This window comes from Carassius gibelio, chromosome A20, assembly GCF_023724105.1.
Source record: "Carassius gibelio isolate Cgi1373 ecotype wild population from Czech Republic chromosome A20, carGib1.2-hapl.c, whole genome shotgun sequence".
Lineage (NCBI taxonomy): Eukaryota > Metazoa > Chordata > Actinopteri > Cypriniformes > Cyprinidae > Carassius > Carassius gibelio.
This window is the reverse complement of record NC_068390.1, coordinates 22,592,570-22,617,637: the sequence shown is the minus strand read 5'-3', so window position 1 is coordinate 22,617,637 and position 25,068 is coordinate 22,592,570. Positions and strand designations below refer to the sequence as shown.

The 25,068-nt window shown below is 36.1% G+C and overlaps 2 protein-coding genes and 1 long non-coding RNA gene across 4 annotated transcripts; all 3 read left to right on the top strand.

Annotated features, from left to right (window-relative positions):
• The first annotated feature begins 474 nt into the window (after positions 1-474).
• On the top strand, positions 475-4,517 carry LOC127938730 (hairy/enhancer-of-split related with YRPW motif protein 2-like). The gene is made up of 5 exons (XM_052535555.1): positions 475-628; positions 1,473-1,551; positions 1,648-1,731; positions 1,880-1,961; positions 3,099-4,517. The coding sequence occupies exons 1-5, from the start codon at positions 546-548 to the stop codon at positions 3,764-3,766; spliced, it is 996 nt and encodes a 331-aa protein (XP_052391515.1). The 5' UTR covers positions 475-545; the 3' UTR covers positions 3,767-4,517.
• A 6,195-nt stretch (positions 4,518-10,712) lies between these two features.
• On the top strand, positions 10,713-19,804 carry LOC127939019 (uncharacterized). 2 transcript variants are annotated; one of them, XR_008148864.1, is made up of 4 exons: positions 10,713-11,314; positions 11,840-11,934; positions 13,521-13,576; positions 19,366-19,804. It is a non-coding gene; the product is annotated as an uncharacterized LOC127939019 (long non-coding RNA). The 2 variants fall into 2 exon arrangements; XR_008148865.1 differs by lacking the exon at positions 11,840-11,934.
• Positions 19,805-20,335: 531 nt separating this feature from the next.
• LOC127939017 (solute carrier family 35 member D3-like) lies at positions 20,336-23,901 on the top strand. Its single transcript, XM_052535989.1, has 2 exons — positions 20,336-21,436; positions 22,322-23,901. The coding sequence occupies exons 1-2, from the start codon at positions 21,001-21,003 to the stop codon at positions 23,149-23,151; spliced, it is 1,266 nt and encodes a 421-aa protein (XP_052391949.1). The 5' UTR covers positions 20,336-21,000; the 3' UTR covers positions 23,152-23,901.
• The last annotated feature ends 1,167 nt before the right edge of the window (positions 23,902-25,068 follow it).

Here is a 25,068-nt window from a genome sequence, read left to right as displayed (position 1 = left end):
ACTTTTACTAATATGGTTTTAAATATATAAATATATATATATATATATATATATATATATATATCGTTCCTCAGATATTTTAAGGGTTAACATATGAGCGGTTAGTCAGGCGCGAGATGAACTTCCAAAACTACTGACAGAAATTTCTTGCTTTAAAATCTTAATAATAATATGTACACTGAATAAACCTGATTAAATTTTGGAAAGCCACTCCTCATCTTAGATTTCCTGCCTCTCTGCATACTGTCCAAGTTCCGTCGGGCTCTGAAACACCGTCGTCTTTCTTGTGTAAAGTGTTTCTCACGCTTCAGGGGCCCGTATGGAGGTAAATGGTGCAGAACGCGAGAGCTGAAGCTGGGCAGAGTCAATTATCAGGGGAATGAAGTTTGAGACCTCCATTCGGTGGCTCGGGGCGTGTTTTCTTTTTTTCGGTGGGTGTTCCCTAAACAGGACGTGGGCGTGAATGTGAGACTGAGGCTCCAGCGGTTCGTGGGAAAGAGGCTCAGAGGGTTTGTGACTGTACCTGTGCGCACTCGCACTGCATCATGAAGCGGCCTTGTGAGGACAGCACGTCCGACAGCGACATGGACGAAACTATTGATGTGGGCAGCGAGAATAACTACTCTGGGTAAGCATGCATGGGAAAAATCTGCATTAGATGCATTATTGTTCTTGCAGCTTGTTTGTTGTTCTGTAACTGAGGATTCACTTTTAGATGTTATCTTAAGGTCGTATGCTCCCTTTGGACACACACACACACACGCACACACACACACACACATATATATATATATATATATATATATATATATATATATATATATATATATATATATATTACATTTTACAAATATTTTAGTTAATTTATAAAGTAGAATTAATAATTCAGTTTTGTTTTGATGCTTAGAAATTATAAAAGCTTTGGTAATATTTTATAAACATTACTATGTAATTGCTCAACATGTTTTTTTTTTTACTGTCATGTAACCTAAAAATAATGTGCTTAATGTGGTAATATTTAATTCAAGAATTATTATTTAATATGACTATATCAAACTGACTACAAACATTACATTTTATAGGTTAGTTCAAGTATTTTATTTGCAATTTGTAATTGCATGTTACCATTTTTTACAATAATGCTTACATGTTACAAAAAATTATCGTAAAATGTTACAGACATTTCTAACTATTTGAGTGTAGGATACAGCTATTAATAATCTTTTAAGCATTGTATTAAGTAATTTTGTTTGTTAATAACTTAACAGTGATTATAAAGTTATAATGAAGTCCTAATAATTATCACTGTCAAGCATTTTATCTAACCTAAAATATGTTTCTTGTGGTAACATCTAAATTAACTGGTTTTTATTAATCAGAAATCAAAGATATAATTTTATATGACTAAAAAAATAGACTTTTTATACAGTGTATTGATAAGTTTTCATCCTATTCCTCTCCCCCCCCCAAAGTCAAAGCAACGGTTCATTTATAAGATGTGGCTCACCTACCACAACATCTCAAGTCATGGCCAGAAAGAAGCGGAGAGGGGTAATTACTTACTTTTTTATATTTGTTAAACTTTTAAAACAGATATATTTAAAACACTGATACATTACACTCCATTAATTATTTTATATATTGCAGATAATTGAGAAAAGACGAAGGGACCGAATAAATAATAGTTTATCAGAGTTGCGTCGTCTGGTGCCAACAGCATTTGAGAAGCAGGTGAGTTCACATTTCTGCTTCTTTATATATGCATTGTGAAAGTATTCGTTCTAATAATAATTATAATAAATTAAAACTAAGTGGAAAAGGATGTTTTTCAAAGCTATCATATTTAAAACTCATCACATATCCTATTGCTTCTCCCAAGGGATCTGCCAAGTTAGAGAAGGCAGAAATATTGCAGATGACAGTGGATCACTTGAAGATGGTTCAGGCCACAGGAGGAAAAGGTAGTCTGCTTGTTATTGGCTCCTGTTTTGCATGCCACCTAACACTGTAGTGAAATTTGAGTATGAAGTTCCCTTTTTGACCAGATTAAAGTGGAAATCAATGTTAATGGTAGGACTAAACTCGTGGGAAAGTGCTGGCAGCACAAAAGAAGCACTTGACCCTGGGATTGTGTTTGCTTTCATAAATCCATGGGAGGGGAGTGGGGCCACATTCACAGGCTGCACTGTTGGGGGTTTGTTAAGGCTTTCCTATGAGTGTTAAAACTGAAGCACTGGGGAGACAAAACAAACATACAAACAGGTCAGGTCACAATCATGGTCTGCTTAGGTTTAGCCTCTCAAACACATTGGGGTTGCATTTGACTCGTCATGATTGAAGCTTCAAGTCAAGTAAAATCACCTTTATTTATTTAGCGCTCGAATTGTTTCAAAGCAGCTCCACAGTAATAAGTAGGAAAATAACAGAATCAGTGATTCAAACTTAAATTCAACTTCTGATGAAAAGCAGCTCTACAGAGATAATAGTGTCATTATTCAGCTCGTCAGTTCAGTGTAAATTAAATTCAATTGAATAACTGTGAAAAGTTAATCAATTATGAAACGAGTTCAATTCAGCTATAAAGCAGCTCTAAACAAGATAATATAGTGTTTTTATTCAGCTTGAGTCAGTTCAGTGTTGATTCAGTTTTATTCAATAACTGTGAAAAGTTGATCAATTATGAAATGAATTCAATTCAGCTATAATCAGCTCTGCTGAAGACAGCAGAGTTGTTATTCAGCTCAACTCAGTTCAGTGTTGATTTATTTCAGTTCTATAACAGTCACAGTTTCAAAATTCATAAATTATGAAACATAGTCGATTCTGCTTTAAAGCAGCTCTAGTGTCATCATTCAGATCAATGAAGTTCAAGTTTTGTTCTCACCCATTGTTGTCAGTGCAGTCAAATCCATAATACGCTGTTACTGAATATCTTTTAACCCCAAACTACATCAGTGACAAGGAACCCAAACGCCATCAGGTAATAGGAATGGAGACAAAACTTTGGGAGAAACCAGGCTTAGTCAGTGGACCAGTTCTCCTCTTGTAAGAAAAGTATGGCATTCACATTTTAATGGTTCTGTCTCTTGCTCTCTCAGGATATTTTGATGCTCATTCTCTGGCCATGGACTTTATGAGCATCGGCTTTCGAGAGTGTCTAACTGAAGTGGCGAGGTATTTGAGCTCTGTTGAAGGTCTGGACTCCAGTGATCCCCTCCGTATCCGCTTGGTTTCTCACCTCAGCAGCTGCGCCTCGCAGAGGGAAGCGGCTGCCATGACCACATCAATGACCCATCACCAGCAGGCCCTCCACCCGCATCCCTGGGCCGCAGCTTTGCATCCCATCCCAGCAGCGTTTCTGCAACAAAGCGGACTTCCGTCCTCAGAGAGTTCCTCTAGCAGGCTGTCTGAGGTTCCTCAGAGGGCTTCAGCCCTTTTGACCTCCTCCTTCACCCGCAGTGACTCCGCACTCAGAGCGCCCTCTACAGGAAGCGTTGCTCCTTGCGTCCCACCGCTGTCCACCTCGCTGCTTTCAATATCGGCGACCGTTCATGCAGCCGCTGCTGCTGCCGCTGCACAAACCTTCCCTCTAACATTTGCCGGAGGATTCCCAATTTTCAGCCCCAGCGTAACTGCATCTTCAGTGGTTTCTTCCTCTGTGAGCCCTTCCATTTCCACATCCACCACATCCCAACAGAGCAGCGGAAGCAGTGGAAGCAGCAGTAAACCATACCGACCGTGGGGGACTGAAGTGGGAGCATTTTAAGTGTTGGATTTGCTCTTGTTGCATCTGGATGTCTTCCACACTTTGTACATAAAGGAAAGAAAACAGCTATTTTGCCTGTTTTGGACAGCACCTTGTGTTTTTTTCTCTACGCTAAGCCAACTTTCTAGGAGGGAAAGAAAGACAGGCTTTACAAATCAAGCTGCTTGGAAACCCATAAGTTTGAAGAGCGATTTTCATTTTGAAGAAAAAAATCAGTTACTGTTTTAACTTCATGTAAAGGGCTGTGGCAGTGCCTGCATAAACACTGCTAAAATGCTGCATTTGAGATGTATGCTTTGATATTTCTCATTAGAAAAACCATATGTGGTTTTCACAAACACACACAGACCAGTAGCTTTAGAATAAAACAGAGCAGCTTATTCAAAGACAAGCCAAAGGTTTTGCAGATAATCACTAAAGTGAGGTGTGAATCAGTTTTGTAATCTATGATTTAACAATCCAGTTTGTTAATCTGTATATGTGTAAGATTGTAACTAGAGTTTATATTGAAATTAGTCAATGAGTTGGTATGATGCACTTCAATCACTACTGTTTTTGGGGGGAGACTGGATCTTCTCCGCTTTACACAATAGGCCTACTGAATAAAATAAAAATAATGTTAATATTCACTAATGCTCATATGTGAAATTTTCCACTATAACTTTTTTACCTTTTTAATAACCCTACCACGCTCTGTAAGCTGTAACCTTTTTCTATGCAAAAAAACTGATGAAAACATTGAAGAAACTAAGTGTTTTTTGTTTTTGTTTTCATTCTGACACATATGCCATAAAACCATCATTCCATTTGCTTTCACCACAACAGATCCTGGAATGTTATGAAAGTAATTGTTTTCCCATAGCATAATTTGAGTTTTTGAAATTGTATGGTGGAAGAAAATATTTGTGTTCTTTTATGTGTTTTCCTTAGAATGCAAAAGAAGCCAATGAAGTTGAAACAAACAACTACAATTATAAATGCCACTTCAACAGTTATAAATCTGTCGACAAACTTTAAAGTAAGCTACAAACATTTATTGAATAAAACCATACACACAATAACAAATACAAACATTACATAATCACCAACCATTTTAAATGATCATGTTTGTTTATAAAATCTCTCATTGCCTAATTAGAAGCTGCAATGATTTCAATTATCAGTGTCAAACATTTTAGCTAACCTAAAGTATATTAAGTGGTAACATCTAAATTAACTGGTTTGGTTAGTCAAAAATATTAAAATTAAATTGAATAGAATTAAATAAGTTCACTTTTGTTTTTGTCTCAATGCCAAATTTGTTTACATAAATGCAACCAATTCTTGATAACATTTAAGCAGTTCTTTGATGTTTACTGTTATTTAAAGACAAGGTCCCTCAAGGTCCCCCTTGTACCCTCAGGGACAGCTCAAGTCAAAACTTATGTAGCTGCTCTGGCAGGCGTGAACAAGCCGCTGGTTGGACTGCAGTAGTGTGTGCCACATGAAAGCACAACAACACTAGTCACTCCTCCCCAGGATGGGTCTTTACGCCAGCCTAATCCACTCCCTTTATGCCCAGGTCTGTTAGACAGATTTACATTAGTAAATCACTGTCACACCATTAAATTCCGTAAGAGAAAAAGTATCAGCATTTCCAAGTGAATGGGGATTAAGGCAAACAGTCCCTGCTACCCACCGGCAGTCATGGGAAAAGTGCGGGGCCATAAATCCGCCAGTTATCTGCTTTAGAGCGGCTGGTTCTCACGCCGGGCCCCTGCCTTTGAAGTGGCCGTCATATATCAAGGGCGCACATGATCTCCCCAAAACATCATAAGGGAAAGAGTCAGCGGTGTGAACATGGTCAGTAAGCCTGTCAGCTTCATTATTTTCCACACATGAAAATGGTTTAGGTACAACAAAATGTGTTTCATATTCCAGACAGAAAGATAAAAGCAGCATATAGATATAATTTCTCAAATAGATTATATTATAGGGCACAGGCACAGTCATTTACACTTTTTAACCTTAACCGTTTGGTATTATCTGTAATATTTTATATACCGAAGTGGATGTATTGAGTAGGGCTGCATGAATGTGAATTTAAAAAATAAGACATTTGCTTATGTATTTTCTCCAGAATCAAGATCATAAACGGTTTTACCAAACCTTTAAATTACGTTAATAGCAAATCCATATATTTTAAATTATGATGTGTGAAGTCTGAAAAGACAACAAATGAGTCTATGAAATGCTAGACTACTAGACATTTTAACTATTAGAGACTGTTAGACTATTAAATGCTATTACTCTAATAGTAACAGCATTTGCTGTTAGAAATGAGACCATTAGACTATTATAGAAATGCTGCCATCTGGTGCGAGATCTTTTTAAGCTGCCGCATGTTCATTCATTCAAACGTCAGTTTGGCATTTTCTAAATATTTTTGCTTTATTTCAATTTTAGAAAATCACATAGAATAAAAAAGAAAATATAACATGATATATAATATATATTATATTAAACTACTTCGCCAATCTGCAAGAAGTACGTCATCCACATCTAACCAATCATAGCTTTGCGTTTTACACGCGGTCAAACACGGAAGTAAACAACTGGAATACATTTAAATTTATACATTTAGCAGACGCTTTTATCCAAAGCGACTTACAAATGAGGTGTCAAATAAAGATGGAAGAGATGGGTTTTAAGTTGATTCTTGAAGATGGCTAAGGACTCAGCTGCTCGGATGGAGTTGGGGAGGTCATTCCACCAGGAGGGAACGTTTAATTTAAAAGTCTGTAAAAGTGACTTTGTGCTTCTTTGCGATGGCACAATCAAGTGACGTTCACTTGCAGAACGCAAGCTTCTAGAAGGCACATAATATGGATTAATTGTAAAGTTTTGATAGAACTGGCTGGAAGACCTGCCAAGAGAGCATTGCATTGAATACACATGTTTGTGCTAAATGTAACTTTATCTGGTAAAAACATTGAGTTTGAATTGAAGTCACTTTGGATAGTACCAGACCAGTTCATATTATATATTGAACAGGAAATTGTGAGGAGAAGAGGGGAAAAATGGGATTGTGAGGTATATATTTGATTAATATTTAGAATTAGTTTATATATATATATATATATATATATATATATATATATATATATATATGTGTGTGTGTGTGTGTGTGTGTGTGTGTGTGTGTGTGTGTGTGTATACATATATTTCTATTTTCATTTTAATTATTTTGTAATAGGTTTTTGTCACTTTTTTGAATGTCTGTATAGTTCTTTTACATTTTTATTTTAGTAAATTAAGTTAAATTAAAATGAAAAAAGCTAAAATATATTCACTTTTAACTTTTTATTTTAAATGTTATTGCATTTCTACATCGATACAATCATTCACCCCATGAGGTCAGCAGTGAGCTATTACCATACTTTAGAGCCCCCTTCCTCAAATTTTGCCCTGGAGGTCCAATGCACTGCAGAGTTTGGCTCCAACCCTGATCAAAGTCACCTGCCTGTGATTTTCTAATGATCCCAAAGACATTGATTAGCATGCTAGGGTGTGGGTCTCGAGGTCCAGATTTGAGGATCCCTGCTTTAGAGCTTGCAGGTACACTTTAATGGAACATTTTTCTTTGTTTAGTTTTGATTGGGGATTTTAATTCAGTGTGTTAATTTAAGTACAAATAATTTGAAAGAAAATAGCACAAAAATTAGCACAGTTCACAGAGTCAAATAAATTTTCCTTAAAAAAAAAAAGTAGTGTGTGTGATTATTTGTGATTAATATGAATAAGTGATCTGCTTTCTATTGTAATTAAATATATTTTTTAACTGAATTATTAGCCCTAGTTTTGAAACTTTTCAAAAATGAAAAACAAAATGTCTGCATAATCAACATTGGGTGTTTGTACTCAGACTACACAATGATCTTTTGTGTTTGTACTTGTGTAAGAAGGACTCACAGGGGTCTCACGAGTACACATCTCTCTCCGATGTAGCAGAGAAAGATTACAGTTGTAAACACCAGGCTTTGCCATCAGAGCCCAGAGTTCATCAGCTCCAAACGGCTCTGCTGTGATCTTATCAGCAACACACTGGACCTGCAGCAGCCATTTCCTGCTGCTGTTAACTCTCAGTGCTTAGACAAATTCACCCAGAAATGAAAATGATGCCGTCACTAACTCACTTTCATGTCGTTGAAACCCTAATTATTTTTTTTTCTTCTATGGAGCATCAAAGGAGAATTGCATCCCTTTATAAATGCTTAAGGAATCAAGCGCCCCTCATAGTGCATCAGACAATAAATACTAAACATGAATGCTAATACACACATGCAGCCCATCTATGGTTCCTAGAGAGATTGCATACAACATATTCATCCATGTTTCTTTGTATTAACTTTGTCCTTTCTCAGGAGCTTTGGTAAGAATAACATGCTCCTATGCTGACGGAGAACCCTTTTCTTTTGCTATTAAATGTTGACACCACGTGTGTAATGAGATGTCTGAAAATCAATACTAAACCCAAAAACCATGGCAAACGCTGAATGTGATCATGGGAAAATTGGTTTCCATGAAATGCTACCTCAGCATAGATGTATAAGTTATAGATATGCTGGCTTTTCTCATCACAGAAACCTCTTATATAAGCAGTATAAATAAGCCAGCATCAGGTTCTTGCTCTCCACATATGTGGCAACTTTCCACAGCTTTCCAGCATCTGTTTTGATCAGTTTTAAGGAAGACTAGTTGTGACTTTCTGCAAGTCCGATGTTTTAAATTACCTGTTTTATGTCCTTTAAACATAAAAAGGCAAAATTGCAGGTTTGTGGGAAAATATTTTATGATTCTAACCAGTAACAGTAAACAAGTATAAATAGTAAAATTCTGATAAGAAACATTTGAAAAACAAATAAAACCTAATAACAACACATTATCCCATATCCAGGGTCAACATTAAGTAGATAAAGTTATATGTATGTATATATATATATATATATATATATATATATAGAGAGAGAGAGAGAGAGAGAGAGAGAGAGAGAGAGAGAGATTTATATAGCACTTTAGACAATACTGATTGTGTCAAAGCAGCTTTACAGTGACATACAGGAAAATAGTTTGTCAATAATGCAAGACGACAACAACAAAGAGTCATTTTTCCAGTTAGTCATTTTATTGTTGATTCAGTGATGTCATCATCCAGTTCAACTCTCTTCCAATAGTGTCTGTGCAATCAGTCAAACATCCCCATAAATATATATATATATATATATATATATATATATATATAATGTATAATATACAATATATCTTATATATACATATATATCTATAGTAGTCTAAGTATCCCAATCTTTCTAATCTTTCTAATGTTTGTCTTCTGATAATGTACTAAACAGGTCATCTATGCATTGAAAGGACAATTTCACCTCCTCCCTTATCAGAGACTTCACCTGCTCTGCTCTATATGCAGTGATAGTAGGAGCCCTAGCTTCTCTGCCCGGGTTGCCAGGAAATCTTTAATGCAAGATGCTTACATGCCAGCAATCTCAGTAAGAGATCTGTTCCACAATAATTAAAACAGAAGTGCCTAGAACGGGCCACATATCAAAGTTATTATTAAACTTGAGCTCTTTGAAATATTGACATAATTAATCTTCCTTCAAACATTTTATTCTTAAATCTACAAGCTGCCTCCTACACGTTAAGCCCCCTTTTCGAATGCTTTCTGACATATTCTCATCAGCTGGAGTGGTGTGGCTTTGGATCTGTATAAATTATTTTCACACTGTAAATGGTGAAAAGCTTTACATTTTGTTAGGATTATCATAATTTAAAAAAGCACTTTTATTTATTTTTATGGTGGATTTGTATATTTTAGTCTGCAACTGTGACAAAGGAAAAATAATCAAATCTATACATGAAAAGCATTTAAAAAAATATATATATATATATATATATATATATATATATATTTAATATGAAGACATAGCAAAGTTTGGTTATATCATAATATTACAATAAGAAAATTAAATATGTTTAATTTAAATCATCTTATAGGGCTCATAGTTTAAATGCACTCACTTAATTTATTGTCACTCCCTGCAGGTCGCATTTCAGAGTGGCTTTTATTTATTTCATCAGTTGAAAATCACCAAATCAATAAGGGTTAAAATAGTCATTGGAATAAGCCTCCTTAGATGTAATTAAAAAAATAAGGCTATTCATTTAATATGTCTAGGATCATCAATAAATTGCACGTATTTTGATGCCATTTTTAGCATTGAGAAATTGAGATTCATGTTCTGTATTAATCTTATCTGGACTCAAACAATCTTACTGACATATTTGCTCCAGACCTGGTTTCCATGCACAGAGAATATATAGTGTGTTGGCATAACATCTTTGGGGGGGTTTATTCACAATGATGAGGGTTTATTATGATGCTTGACTTTTTAAGTGGCCTCAAAGATGAAATATTGAATGGATAATCCACCCAAAAATGAATTATTCATCATTATGTGGTTCCAAATCTGTATCCCTTTCTTTCTTCAATGAAACACAAAAGATACTATTTAGAAGAATGTTGGTAATTACACATTTTGGTTCTCATTGACTGCCATTGTATGGACCAAAAATATAATGGAATTCAGTGGGAACCGAAACAGTTTGGTTCTCAGCATTTTATAAAATGTCTCTCTTTTTGTGCTTAGCAGAAGAAAGAGAGTCATATAGGTTTGGAATAATATGAGAATGAGTAAGTAATGACAAAAATGTCTTTTTTGTGTGAACCATCGCTTTAAGTTAAGATATGGTTATGCTGTGTTTATGCTGTGCTCACTTATATAGTTATAATTTATTTATTTAGACCTATATATATATATATATATATATATATATATATATATATATATATATATATATATATATATATATAAGCTTATTCAAAGTGGAATGTGCAGTTTATAGGGAACGTGAGTATTTCCCACTAGGCTGTTAGTACCAGATTTATGCATAAATCTATTTAACCAGCCTTTGAGTTCTTAAGCACTATATAAAGAAACCCTGAGGACTGCGTCTTTTACTGTTTGCAGATACTGCTAACTTTGCACCTTATGACTTGTAAAAAGTGAATGTCAGGAACATTTACTGCTTACTCCAGAATAGGAATGTTGTACTTCAAGAAGAAGATCAGATAGAAGATATAAAAGAGATACGACAAGAGAAATTTCCTGTAGAAATCAGTGGCACGTGCAGCATAGAGGACTGGCCAGTTCCCTCAGCGCCTTGCCCTGGGTCCATTCATGCAAGTGGCCCTTGAAATGACTGTTATGGTTCAGAGGATTCAGTAGAGAGTGCAGACCAGGAATTTAAATGAGAAAAATGTGTGGTTGTTTAGAAGATTTAAAAAGTCTGACACTAGAGATTTGAAGCTCGTCTCTGTTGTTAAGGGATGGGACACTGCGAGTGTGGGATGAGAAGGCGGGATCGTGCAGGCTAGCCGTCCCAGTGCACAGGGCTGAAATCCTCAGCTGTGATTGGTGCAAATATGACCAGGTGAGTATTTCCTCTTTTCAGCTCAGTCACTGTGTGTGGACATGAATGAGATTTGAATTTCATAACACAGTTTCCGATACAGTAGATGTTGAAGTGTTATTGTTCTGAACTTTCTCACAGCCCTTTAAGACTTACTCCACCCTGAAATTAAATGTTTGCCTTTAATCACTTACCCCCATGTCGTTCCAAACCCGTAAAAGCTTTGTTCATCTTCAGAACATAATTGAAGATATTTTGGATGACAACTGGGAGGCTTGTGAGTGCCCCATAGACTGCCAAGTAAATTAAACTGTCAAGGTCCAGAAAAGTATGAAAAGCATCATAGGAATAGTCCATCTGCCATCAGTGGATCAACTATAACATTATGAAGTGACAAGAATACTTTTTGTAAATGCTGTCTGCGTTCAGCTCATATTCTCCAAAATGACGCAACAGTGAATAAAGTCGTTATTTGTGCACAAAAAGTATTTTCGTAACGTTGACTGTTATTCCTCTCGTGTTCTCTGAATGTCCTGGTCACTGGAGCCGTGGACTGCAGTCTCTGAGTTCGGGACCTACCGAACGTCCGACATCCTGTAGCTCAAATGATGGGCCATTCCTACGCCATCCGCAGAGTAAAGGTATTGTAGTTAGATGCACAACTAATTTTTGTTATTTTAATGTAAAAGCTGGCCTCAGTTTCTCTCAGAAGTGTGTCTTAATTTAGTTTTAGAGGCCATGCAAACAGTATGCAGAAGAGGCCGTAGTGTGAAATCATATGAAAGTTTGAAATATTGAGATGGATGAAGGGTAAAGACAGTACAGCTGCCATTCAATGTCACAGTAGTTTGTTCATTGCTTTGACTTAAATTAATTTAGCAGGTCTGTTGAACATTAATGAGGCATGCAGCAGCGTCTGTATGTGTGAAACTCACAGCGTGTTTCTGTACTGTATGTGACAGCTATGGATTTTTGTATATAAACAGATTGGGCCCTGTACTGCACCCGGCGCAATGCAACGCAAGGTGCGGGGCAAGTGTGTTTGCTAGTTTAGAGTCCGGCGCCATTCTCATTTTCCCATCCAGCGCCACGTTGTTTAATTAGCAAATGCATTTGCTCTCATTTGTGCGCCCATGGGCGTGCTGGTCTAAAAAAGATGTGTGTTCAGGCACATTGCTGGCGTAATGCTATTTTAAGGAGTTGAAAATAGACTGCGCCATAGATTATGTAGATTCCAGAGCTCAATGCACTTGACCAGTCCACTGTCAAACCTGTGGCCAAAACGTACACAAATACTCCTGTATCTCCAAATGGAGCTATGGGAATAATGCCCGCTCCAGCTGGGTCAAGGTGAAATCACACGCCTTTTCAAGTTAATGGTTTTGTTCTCAGCTTTCAGATAATGTAGAAAAAAACGAATGTGTGAAATAAGGAGCTATGAACAGTTTATTGCACTGGGAATACAGGAGGGTTGTGAAGCATGAAATTGTGTGTTCCTGAATGTAGCTTTGAAATGATCACTGTTTATTCTTATTATATGATTATTATGTCATCTTATACTGTATCAGTGATGAAGAGATCTGTTGTCTTTCTCATTTACTGTTCTCGTATGGTCATGATACTATAAGGGATGAAACCTTTTCATGTCATAATTCAGCTGATATCATTAAAAACACTGCAGCAGAAAGAGAGTTAATCAATAGAAACGTGTAGATCTGAAAGATAAAATCACATTATTTTAGCTTGCTAAGAAGTATTGATTTTGCCTGATGTGGTGGGTAATGTGCTATATCAGCACTGAACAATATATTTTAAATGACTAAATTAATGAATTTTGCTTAAATCTGCTCAAATACATGTTTTAATAATAATAATATATATGTATATATACATATATATATATATATATATATATATATATATTATTGTTGTTGTTATATATACATTTAATACAAGTTAAGTAAGTAAAGTTTGAATGGAGATATTTCTTCATACGTTTAGGGTACATAAACTAAAGTATTCACACTAAAGTTTGATTGGTTTTTACTCTTTATACTATCAACTAAAATGATGAAATTTCAGCTGCAGTGTAAATATAGCCTATAGGCAGAGTCCCATTTTAAAGCAGTGTTCACTGATAAATATGTCAGCATGTACATCAATTGATATTTTTTTCTCTGGCAGCCACTGTATATTAATTCCTCTTTTATTTGTTTGTCATTTCTAGTTCTACCCATTTTATAAGACCATCTTAGCATCCTGCTCATATGATTTCACAGTCAGGTAAGCCACAAATTTTGAACATCTACAGTATGTCACATTTAAATATCAAAGAACAAATTACACAAAAAATTCACATTAAGCAATATCACATGAGCAGCAGTGCTGTTCAACAGCCAGATGTTACAGGTGTGCTATGTATTTAATACTTTTAGTAGTAATATAGAAGTTATACATTTTTAAAAAAAAAGTCTGATTAAATTATGGTAATGGGACCTACTGTTGTATGACATTGTATGGGATACAGTTATTTTACTGAAACAATTCGTTCAAATTCCATCGAAAACACATGAAGTAGGATTTCACATTTCTAAAGGCCTTTTGCACATGTTGAGGGCAGATGATCTTTCTTAGTGACCTTTGGATGAATGGTGAAGTCTGGCACATTACCAGAACTGATGTGTTTGCCATCAAGTGGGGTTGTAAAAGTCGTTGATCTAATTTCAAGGTAGACTAGTTTTTTTCCTTTCACAGCAAATGCGTTCTTTTAATGCACAGTTGTGTTTTTATCGAGCATGGAGCTCATTTTTGCACTGGGGGAATGAACTTTAATAGGGCCGTTAAGGACATTTCAGCAAAAATCACAATAGTAAAGCAAAAGCTTGCTGCATATTTGCTGTAATTTGATAAAGGAGCCACATTTTTTTCCATAGGTTTTATGCAAATGTACACATAAAGTCTTAATAACTGTTAATTGTGATAAACTGAAAAATATATTTTTATGCCTTTGAAGTACACACCAATTATATTATAGTTAACAAAAGTCTATAATGTCCTTATAAGTGAATCTCTGCCACATAATTTTTTTTTACTTTAGATAACTTTTTGTATGTAAAAATTTAGTTTGAAACAAAAACACTGCTACACATTTCCGTTTTTATGCTAAGTGACATGTGACTGTGGTAGCTGACGGTATACCAAGAAAGCTGTTGATCAAGCTGAACCTAGAACTTTTTTTTTTTAACTAAAGTTAGTCTATAATTGATAAAGGGATGGATAGTTGTTGTCCTTAAAGAGTGACAACAGATCTTTGCCTTGGCTGTTGGAGAAAGATTACAGAGAGATGACAAGCTTTTAAAATGAGAATTGACTCATCACGTGGTCTTTGAGGCGAGTTTGATTTTCCTTCCGGCGCTGCTTGTCATCTTATTGTTTAAACGTTATCTGTTTTCTAAGCCTGGAGGCGTGTGTCACTTAATGTGCAAGCCAATTAGCACTTGGATAAACACTGTGAATTTTTTTGTGTACTATGATGAACCCAGATCCTTTAAAAAAATAACGAGATAAAGACACGCGTGTTATATTGTTCATACTTTTGAAATCTAGTAGTGTAATGTAATGTGAGTCTGTTTAATTTTATATTATTTTATTTATATTTAAATGGACTGACAGTAACCATTGACTGAAAGTTGTGGGTGTGTCCCACTTATGCAAATAAATCGAAACGCATTGTGACAACTATCAATGAGAGTGAAGGCAATGCGTAATTTCTATACAAAATAATGCAATTTATATATAATGTAAAGCATTTTATTCACAAAGAATTATATCTAATTTTCAACCCACAATACATCTTTTTTATGATCATTTATGATTTTTTTAATAAGCCAATCAGTGTGAACAGCCCTTAAGAGGTGCATGACGAGCCAGTAATTTTACTGCACCTTTATAACCCTAGTAGGAGTTATTTTTTCATATTTGTTCAACTTTTAGTTTGTTGTCGTTCTCTCAGTTCATTTGGCATGAATCATGGCCAGTTAGCTTTAGAAATTGTATTTGCGGTTATGCTTTCATAGAAATCAGTTCTATTGATTACAGGAAATTTGCTGTTTGAATAGGACTAAGGTGCAATCTAATTAGTCTTGCCTTCAGAGTAAACTGTGATAATACAGACAGCGAGGTAATTACCAGAAATGATTTCCACAGGAAGAACGGATCAACATGAATCTTTTTTTCCCTTTGTGGTAAAAGAGAAAATGCTGTTTATTTAAATACAAAGCCTTTTTACGTTCAAAAGAACATTTGAGTCACCTGCTTCCATACAAACACATACTGTACACTCTCTTAGCTGTTTACTTTACACAGTCTATGCAGTCGCTCTTTCCGATCTGATCAGGTCTCGTTTACAGCAGATAAGGTTTCTTCTTTCATACATAACAGCTGGCTTTTCTGAGTTGCTATGGCGGCACGTACATGCTAGTACCAGGTGGAAAGTACAGAAGGAAAATTACATCTTTCTATGTGTTATTTAACAAACAATTAGGCAGAGATATAGATTTTTCTTTACTTTGCTTCTTTTCTTTGTTTAAAGAACACTTATTTTCTTTCTTTCTTTCAATTATCAGTTTAAGTTGTCGCATTGCTTTAAATGGAGTATGACAGATATCAGTGATACTATTGGTTGTGAATGTAATCTCATAAAATAAATGTGAAATAAATAGATGCATAAAGTGAACTGCATAAGTCTGATGTTGACAGGGAATTTCTTTCAGAATCTGCAATTTTGAGAAAATAAAAATAAAAAAATTCCACAATATTGTTGTTATGTGAAAAAGTTATGTGAGTCTAATCATTTGGCACAAGGTTATCTTATTACATTGTGTTTTTGCACCATTTTTACTGAGTGATGTTTGGAGTTTGGTGTCCTGTTTTAGTGCCCTCTGAAACTTTGACAGGGACCCAAACATCGATGCCACCCTGGTGACTTATTTCAGCATCCCTTTCTAAAGCTGTTCACATCCTGAGCAGCTGTCATCTCACTGTGCTTATAAATAATACCCTTCACTTCTGCTCTGTGTTAGTATTAATGCCTGCCTTATGTTTTCTTATAGACAGATAGATTTTTTTTTTTCAGAGAGGTGATTTGATTACATTTTCTGAATGAAGCAGTCTGGGTCTGGTGAGCCAGGGCTGCGTCAGGGCTTTGAGCAGCCCCACCAGAGAAGAAAAATGGCTGTTCAATTAGCACGATTGCCTTCTGTGGCTCTGCGTCCACAGATTCTGGGACTGCTCCAAAAACCAGCCGCTGCTGGAGACACTGAAGCAGCACTCAGAGTTTGTGTGTGAAACGCTCACACTCGGCTCTGTAAATATTCAATTACAGTGAACAACACTTAATATGCTCTCCTGGCTTTAGACTCTGAGTACTTAAACATCACGGTCATAATCATAATCAGCTGAAAACCACCAAGCCAGAATGATAGTAATGCAGTAGCTCTTTCAGGTAGGATGACCAAACGTCCGGAAAAATTTGAATCCCGAATCCTGAATCTAGCCCTAATTGTCCCAAAAATTATACTAAAGCAAAATCTTGAGTAGTTATTGTAACGAGCCCCCCCATCCCCCCCCCCCCCATGTCTGCTCACTGGCTGCAGCATCTTTTTTCTAATTTCTAAAAAAAATACCGTAGTCGGCTAGGCACTTCATAGTTAATTTCGGTTATTTCAGTAGGCCTACGTAAAGTTAAACTAAATGAAAATGAGAAAGTGCATTGCAGTGATTTAATGAAAAAATTCTGAAAATTAATGTTTTAGATTAGTTTTTTTATTTAACTTAAATCAAACTTAAATCAATATTTCCATGACTCGGCTATATTCTGCAGCTATTCATTTCTATTATCCTTCACTGTAAGCCCTGGTCTATAAACCTCGCTTCACCTCTGATGTCTGTCTGTTGCACAAAACAGTCATCTGCAAAGAGGAGGCACATGCCTTGTTCGTAGAGCGTGTACAAGGAATCAGTCACATACACTAACAGTGCCCTCAGCTCATTGAGATGTGGGCCGCAGTCCTCATCGGGCTGCTTCTGTCTGACGCCAGCACTCACTGTGATGAATAAAAGTCAGAGCAGTCAATGAGCCATCACTGAGCTGAGAGGAGATGTCTGCAGCAAACCCTCCTCAGCTCCATTGTGCCACTGTGCCATTTTTCTGAGATTTGACTTTGAATATCTTGTGAGCTATAGCTCACCTCAGGCTCTAAAGCCTGTGAATATAAAGCTCTTCCTTTCTGACTTTTTACATGGAGCCTAATGTATTTAATGTTTTTATTTGATTATATTTCATTGAATTAATTGCAGTCAAGGGCAATAAATTATGATTCAATTTAATGCAGAACTGGAAATTAAGTTATATAGCTAACTGAAAATACACTGTCGCCCAGTATTTGCATAGTATTTTTGTGTTTATTAGAATATTCTGTCAAAAGTTTGGAGTTATTAACATTTAAAAATTGTATTTAAAGAAAGAAATTCTTATTTTTATTCCATAAAGAAGCTTTAATTTGATCAAAATTGATATACGCTTATACTAATAGTGCACAACCAGAAAAATCACGAAAAATGGACCGCAGTGTGTCAGAGCCAAATTGCAGATTTGTATTCTCTCTTATTGTTAGTTCCACATAAGGCATAAGTACAGCTGTTGGCAGGCTGCAGGTAGAGTGGGTTGTTCCTGCAAGGCGAGGGCAAGAACTGTAAAGTGCTTTTTCTACCGCAGTCTCCCTGTTCACTGCCAACCATACACACATACACACCTTGTGCTGTTCGTGCTGGCTGTCAAGGCCGATATTCAAGCCCTGAGCCATTGTCAATTGGGATCTAACAAGACCAATGTAATTTATTGTCTAAGCGGGTATGATTATAGGTTGATTTTTGATTAGTACTAACAGCTGACATATCACGTTCCCATTGAAAATTCGCTCCCCTTTACCCTTCAGTTTGATTGATCACCTCCGCACATACTGAAGATCTGTACAGTCATTATGCTTTTGAACAAAGTGAAGCCTTTGAATGCGGTAATTATACTGTAACCGGCTGTTGAGAAAAAGCCCAGCTCTGACTTCATTCACACCCACAGCAGGTGAGGCATCATATCTTCACACGTTCTGACAAGAAACTAGAACGTTTCTCCAAAAGAGGACATGTATCCTGCGTTCTTGCCTCCAGTTATATTAAACTTTGTGCCATTATCAGCTGACCATCCGTTCACTCCTCCCTCGCTCCTGCTCTCTGCATCTTTTTCTTCTGCACTGTTGCCTGCTCTCTGGCACTCAGTCTCTGTGCAGTTTTGCAGTCAAGTCATTAATGAAGGACTTTTTCTCACTCAATGGGTGAGTCACAGGTTTTCTTTCACCAAACAATGTAGTTCCTCAGAGTCAGTTGTGGTTGCAACAAAGTGAATGTAAAGAAAAAGGTGTATGTTTGTAGAGTAATTTACAACAGCATTGAACGTGACTCAGCCAATCAGAATCAAGGACCAACTATGCGTTTTATAAATAGTCCATATCACTGATCTATTATAGAGAATATATAGATCAGTGGTCCATGTATCATTTTGAAAGAATTGTATTAAGTCAAGCAAAGATCAAGGCATATTTTGTGAGAGCACTTATTTATATATGTATAAATATTAATCATTATATGTTCATGTTATGTCAACTGCCCTTATTCCGTTTCTCTAGATATTGCTATAACAGTTTATATTCAGGAAAACATAACAAAAGTTAACTGTTAAGGGTACAAGGTATGGTAGCAATTTAATGCACACTTGTTTTCCGTGCACAGGCAAAAAGAGAAGCTTTAAAAAGTCTTTGAAGCAGCATCAAAAGAAACAAACAATTACTTGGCTGAACACCATTATTGTGCATTTCAGCAAAGCTGCACTTGCATAAAAATCTCTTTGTTTTCCAATAGCGGGGTGCTCTCTCAGCTCAGCTAAAGTAAATTGTCAGTACTTTTACATACTCAATAATGCAGATGCACTGTTAATTGTGTGACTGTGGCCTTCTTCACAGGTTGTGGACTGCTCTTGGGATGAGACTGTAAAAGTCTTCATCCCTTCATGCCTGGCTGCCCTACAGGAGGTCAGTGCACTATGAGAAAATGTTGCTGCAAGGCACAGGGGAGCCACGGATCTGTTTCAATCACAGATGCAAAGTTTGCCAAGATTTCACTGTGGTTTTCGTAATGTCACTATTAAAGGAGAACCCGTGGGATGGATCAGGAGCACCGTGCGGATGAGAGGGAATCTCATGCTGTCACTGAATGTAAAAACTGAGTGTGGCATTATTATAATGTTTCTTAAGTATAAAATCAAACTAAAAGTGAGTTTACCTTAAGCAATGAGGTGCCTTTTTGTTGTCTAAAGCTCACTGGTAGATCATGTTGTATGTGTATGTTGTTGTTATTCACTGGTTTGTTAAACTTATATTAATAAATCAATGCAATCTGTCATTCTCAGATTTCTTATTTTAAATCCTGAGCTTTCCTTTAATCGAATTAATATTGCCTCCCACACAATTTTAACAGACACAGGTGAATATTTGATCAAAATCTGGGACACAGTGAATATTGTTTGTATTTCTCTTGGGTCAGTATGGAGGAGTGAATATGCAAAGTATACAAGCAATAAACGGATTACCAGAAAAATACTGTTATGAAAAAGTTTGTGGATATAACCAACACCCATGCATTGATAGTATTTTGTATATACCATAGTATAAAATTTTTGAATACTATGATATATATCAGATTATTATAGTTGAATAAATGAGTATCATAATCATGTAACATTCTCTATATACATATTATGTATTCATATTGCCTAATTGTATTCTGGCTGTCAAGGATTTCCAGTGGCTTGCTTTTTTTTTTCGTTTTCTTTTTTTTTTTTTTTTTTTCTTTTTTTTTGTGAGGCCAAAAGACCTTGAATCACCAGAACTGATGTGAAACCATTGAAATTTAAACATAAACTTTTTAAATATGAACTGTGACTTTAATGCATCCGTTTTCCATATAGAGTCAAATCATTTTACGGTGATTTTCGGGGAATTTTACACTTGCAACAAAAACACTTTTAACACATTTAATTTATCCAACTAAAATCGTCTGTAACCGGAGAAAACTGAACGAAAACGAAATGCCCCTAAAGCTATAGTAACTCCTCAGACTAGCAGACGGAAATAAATATTTTATTTATTTATTTTATTTATATTTAGCACATTTTATAACCACCAGAGGCTCTGTAATCTAAAATTTATTATGACTAAAAATACAGATGAAACGCATTTATAGTCTGTATTAATATACCACAGTATGCCTAGTTTTATTTGGGAGGTTTACAATTTTACTATTGGTTTACAGACTAAATTGCGTTCATCTTATTTTGTTTATAACTTTCATATTTATCAGAGGGGAAAAAAAACAGTGTCAAGTACATCAAAGTAAAAAGATTGGCAGCAGCTGACTCCAATTCAATCACTGTACAAAGAAAGAGACAGTCGGAGCTGCGGTGTGTCGCATTTACTCAGCCGCGCTCGTGCTGCGTGAGTTACGCACGAGAGGAGAGTGGACGTGAATATTCAGCAGTGGAGTCAGAGCTCAGTGCGTAATACGGAGACGCCGGGAACCCCCAGTCTACGAGGAAAGACATGGAAGTTTGCAAAGGACGTTTGCTGGGCATCTCGGTGGCCGTTGCGCATGGATTTTTTTCGGGATCGCTGAATATTTTGCTAAAATTCCTCATCACGACCTATAGCTTCACGTATCTTACTTTAATTCAGTGTCTGACCAGCGGCACTGCGGCTCTCACATTAGAGGTGCTGAGGAGACTGGGCAAAATAGATATACCACCCTTCAGCTTCCAGTTAGTGAAAGTTTTTGCTAGTGTCTGTGTTTTGGCAACTTTGCAGTCCACATTAACCCTCTGGTCTCTCAAGGGACTGAGTTTACCCATGTATGTTGTGTTTAAGCGATGCTTGCCCTTGGTAACATTGGGGATTGGAGTGTGCGTGCTGAAGAACGGGATCCCATCAGCTGGGGTAATAACTGCGGTTCTCATCACCACTGGAGGAGCAGCACTGGCTGGTAAGAGTCATTTAGGTCTTTATAAATACAATTTGTAATAGTTTTTACTTTATACTGAGGTAAACACAGTTTTCACTCCAGTTAATATTTCTTAATATAGATTATTTTCTGTACATTTCTGTTGACACATAGCTTAAAGTCTTGGCTACAAGAAAAACCTTGGAACATTTTCATCGCAATTCCCAGTAAAAAAATAAAAATAAAAGATCGATTTAACACTAGTGGGGCATGTTGTCACAACACACTGTCATTTAAACAGTAAAACAATCACGAAAAATATAACAATTTATGAAACAGCTATTATATTAAAAACAACCTTCACTGTAATTAATACATTTGTAACATGTAAACACCACATGACAACATAAATTTGACATTTATTAACTTCATTATATTGTTGACTCTTCGTTTTGATGATAAAATTCATAAACATTATTCTAATTTATGAAGGTTTTGAACTAAATAAACCCAACAACCTAACCAAGCATAGCCTTTGTGACAACTTGCCCTGGTTTGATAACTAGCCTTCCATAAAGTCTCCCCAATGTAAAATTCCTCCTTTTCTGTATATTCCTAATTGTCATTTATTTTTTCCAAGTAGTGTTTATGTAAATATATCATACTGATGTTCCTATGACTATTATAGCAACATTGTTTTACTAATGTGTTTTGAACTGCTTCTGAAAATTCAAGCAAAAAATAATAATAACTTGTTTTGTCTAGTTTGATGTTTAATCTTGTGCGATTCCTGCCATTCTGTATTATGCATTGTGATGTCTGCATAAAACACGCTTCTCATACAGAGTTTCAGTTGATAATGGCCATAAATCATGTATGGCGCAGTCTCTGTTTAACTTTGCAGTGCTTCGTTCTGTTTTCCTGCAGGTGCTGGAGATCTAACAGGTGACCCTTTTGGCTACATGACTGGCATTTTAGCTGTGATTGTCCACGCCTCCTATTTGGTGCTCATCCAAAAAACAAGTGCAGATAGTGATTATGGGCCGCTCACAGCCCAGTACACTATTGCAGTGGTGGCCTCTCCCGTTCTCTTCATCTGTTCCATCATAAGCATGGATGCCATTGACATGTGGACGTATGAAGGTTGGAAGAACCCGTATATCACAGGCATCTTCTGTACTTGCATCCTCATCGGCTGTGCGATGAACTTCACCACACTGCAATGTACCTATATCAACTCAGCTGTCACCACCAGTTTTGTGGGGGTGGTCAAGAGTATAGCTACTATCACTGTGGGCATGTTTGCCTTCAGTGATGTAATGCCAACCAAACTGTTTGTGGTAGGCGTGGTAGTGAACACCATCGGCTCCATCACCTACTGTGCGGTGAAATATCATGAAACCAAAAAGAAGTTAACCTACCAGGATATGGACGAGTCTGCTAAGGATGAAGAACTTCCAGGAGAACCTGACGTGGAACCAGCCAAGCCTGATGGAGATATGGAAACTCTTCCAAATGATCTGGAGAGCATTCCCAATGGCAGCCTGACGGCATCAGTTGACAGCCATGACCAGGGTCCAATTTGTAAAAATAAAGTGGCAGAGTCCATAGAATTAGAAAGACCGGGGATCCCATTAGACGATCCTACGAGACAATCTCTGAGCGACAGTTATGTAGGGGTCTGGAGATCCATTCGCACCTTAAAGTTCTTTAAGAAAGACACGTTACTTGACAACATGGAGGTTCAAAGTCCTTGATGATTGGTTTCCCGCTTGACAGCAACGCATGTTAAATTTAAGTATTGTTGAACTGATGTTGTGAACAATGTTTGCCTTTTTTCTGTCCTGAACATGATTTTATGAAAAATATTTATTTTTTTATAAAAAGGTATAGTCTGTTTGTATATTAGAGGGAGAATAACTATACGTGGATTCCCCAATAACAGATGTGCCATTTTATTGACTTAAAACAAAATATAATTTTATTTTAGGATAAGTTTGAAATATATTTTGGGGGAAAACAAATATATAAATAGTCTACTCAAATTTGACAATTCTGTCATCATTAACTCATCTTCATTTCTTTCCAAACCTGTATGACATATTTTTTTTTGTGGAGCATAAAAGCTGATATTTTGAAGAATTTTGGGAACGGTTTAGGATTTCAAAACTGTTCGGTTACCAAGTTATTCTTCCAAATATTTTTGTGTGTGTTTCGCAGAATAAAAGAAAGTCATACGGGTTTGGAACATCATGAGGGTGAGTAACTGTTGACAGAATTTACATTTTTGGGTGAACTATTCCTTTATATTATTTGGGCTGTTTTTATTTCGAATGATTATTTATGTTTCTATGCACGCAGTTTCTGTACCATAGTCTGTATAAAAGGTCTGTACCTGTATATTTTCTGTGTTTTGTTTACGAATGCAAATCTTAAATAAGAGGTGTTGAATTTTCCCATTTTGCATGTAGTATGCAGAACAAATTTAAACTGATTTTACATGAAAATTCAATGTTTCATCTTTAATAATACCCACCAACTGCTTTAGCTTGATTAAAGTGTGTGATCATTTAGAATCATCTTTAACTACTGGCAAAATGGTTTGATTATCAGTGATTCACAACTGGTGGGTCACGACCATAAACATGTGTTGCAAGTCTTGTTTGGACAATAGAGAAAAACAATATTTTATCAAAATAATAAAATGCAACTTACCATATAATCATGCATAGATGAGACAGGAAAATAGTTAAACGTTTAAAATGGAAGAGAAAATGCTTCCTATATGTTTTTTTTTTTTTTTTTTTTTTTGTATTTTGACAAATTAGACAGATGCCAAAATGGATGTTATGTGACATGCACTTGTTTTCATAAACCAACTAAATTTTGCAAGGTGGATGAAAATACAACCTACACTATATTAAATACAGATACATGTGCTGTGGAAAATTGTTTGATGAGAGCATGAAATCGAGAGACAAGAAAATGACTTTTGGGGATCTGATCACATCAGAACAAATAATCAAAGAATAGTGTGGTGTTTGGTTTTGGGACTTTTTTTTTTTTTTTACTTTTACACACAGAAAAACTAAATTGGTACTGTGTTGGGGTTCCACTCTCACAGCTGAGAACCACTGAATTCAATTAAAGTCAAGATCTGTTGAGTTTGTGTTAGCTGACTTTACCAAATGTAATGTTTGATACATTAAAATTGGTTCATATTAGCAAAAGCAGACCGCAGTCAACCAGGTTCCTTAGCAACTGCTAGTCTTCTGAAAATGCAAAACATCAAGAAATATATTTCTAAACAGTTTCACAGCATTTTTATGTAACACACAGTGAACATAAAATAGTGTACTTGTCTAAAATGTGAGTATTGGTTGCTTTTACAGTCAGCACTTCACACAAAAACAAACCAAAAAAACCTGCTCAAAATTCACCCTCAGGTAATTCAAGATGTAGATGAGATTGTTTCTTCATCAGATTTATAGGAATTCAGCATTACATCATTTGCTCATAAGTGGATCGTCTGCAATGAATGGGTGCCGTCAGAATGAGAGTCCAAACAGCTGATAAAAACATCACAGCGATCAATCAATTAGCATTCGTGTGAAGTGAAAAGCTGTGTGTTTGTAAGAAACACATCTACAGCTTGGATGGCCTAAGGGTAAATG

Excerpts from the sequence above, each read along its gene's own strand:
- LOC127938730 (XM_052535555.1), top strand. The coding sequence starts at position 546 with ATGAAGCGGCCTTGTGAGGACAGCACGTCCGACAGCGACATGGACGAA. Across the intron at positions 629-1,472 it reads AGCGAGAATAACTACTCTGG|TCAAAGCAACGGTTCATTTA; the intron begins GTAAGCATGCAT and ends CCCCCCCCAAAG. Across the intron at positions 1,552-1,647 it reads CCAGAAAGAAGCGGAGAGGG|ATAATTGAGAAAAGACGAAG; the intron begins GTAATTACTTAC and ends TATATATTGCAG.
- LOC127939017 (XM_052535989.1), top strand. The coding sequence starts at position 21,001 with ATGGAAGTTTGCAAAGGACGTTTGCTGGGCATCTCGGTGGCCGTTGCG. Across the intron at positions 21,437-22,321 it reads TGGAGGAGCAGCACTGGCTG|GTGCTGGAGATCTAACAGGT; the intron begins GTAAGAGTCATT and ends GTTTTCCTGCAG.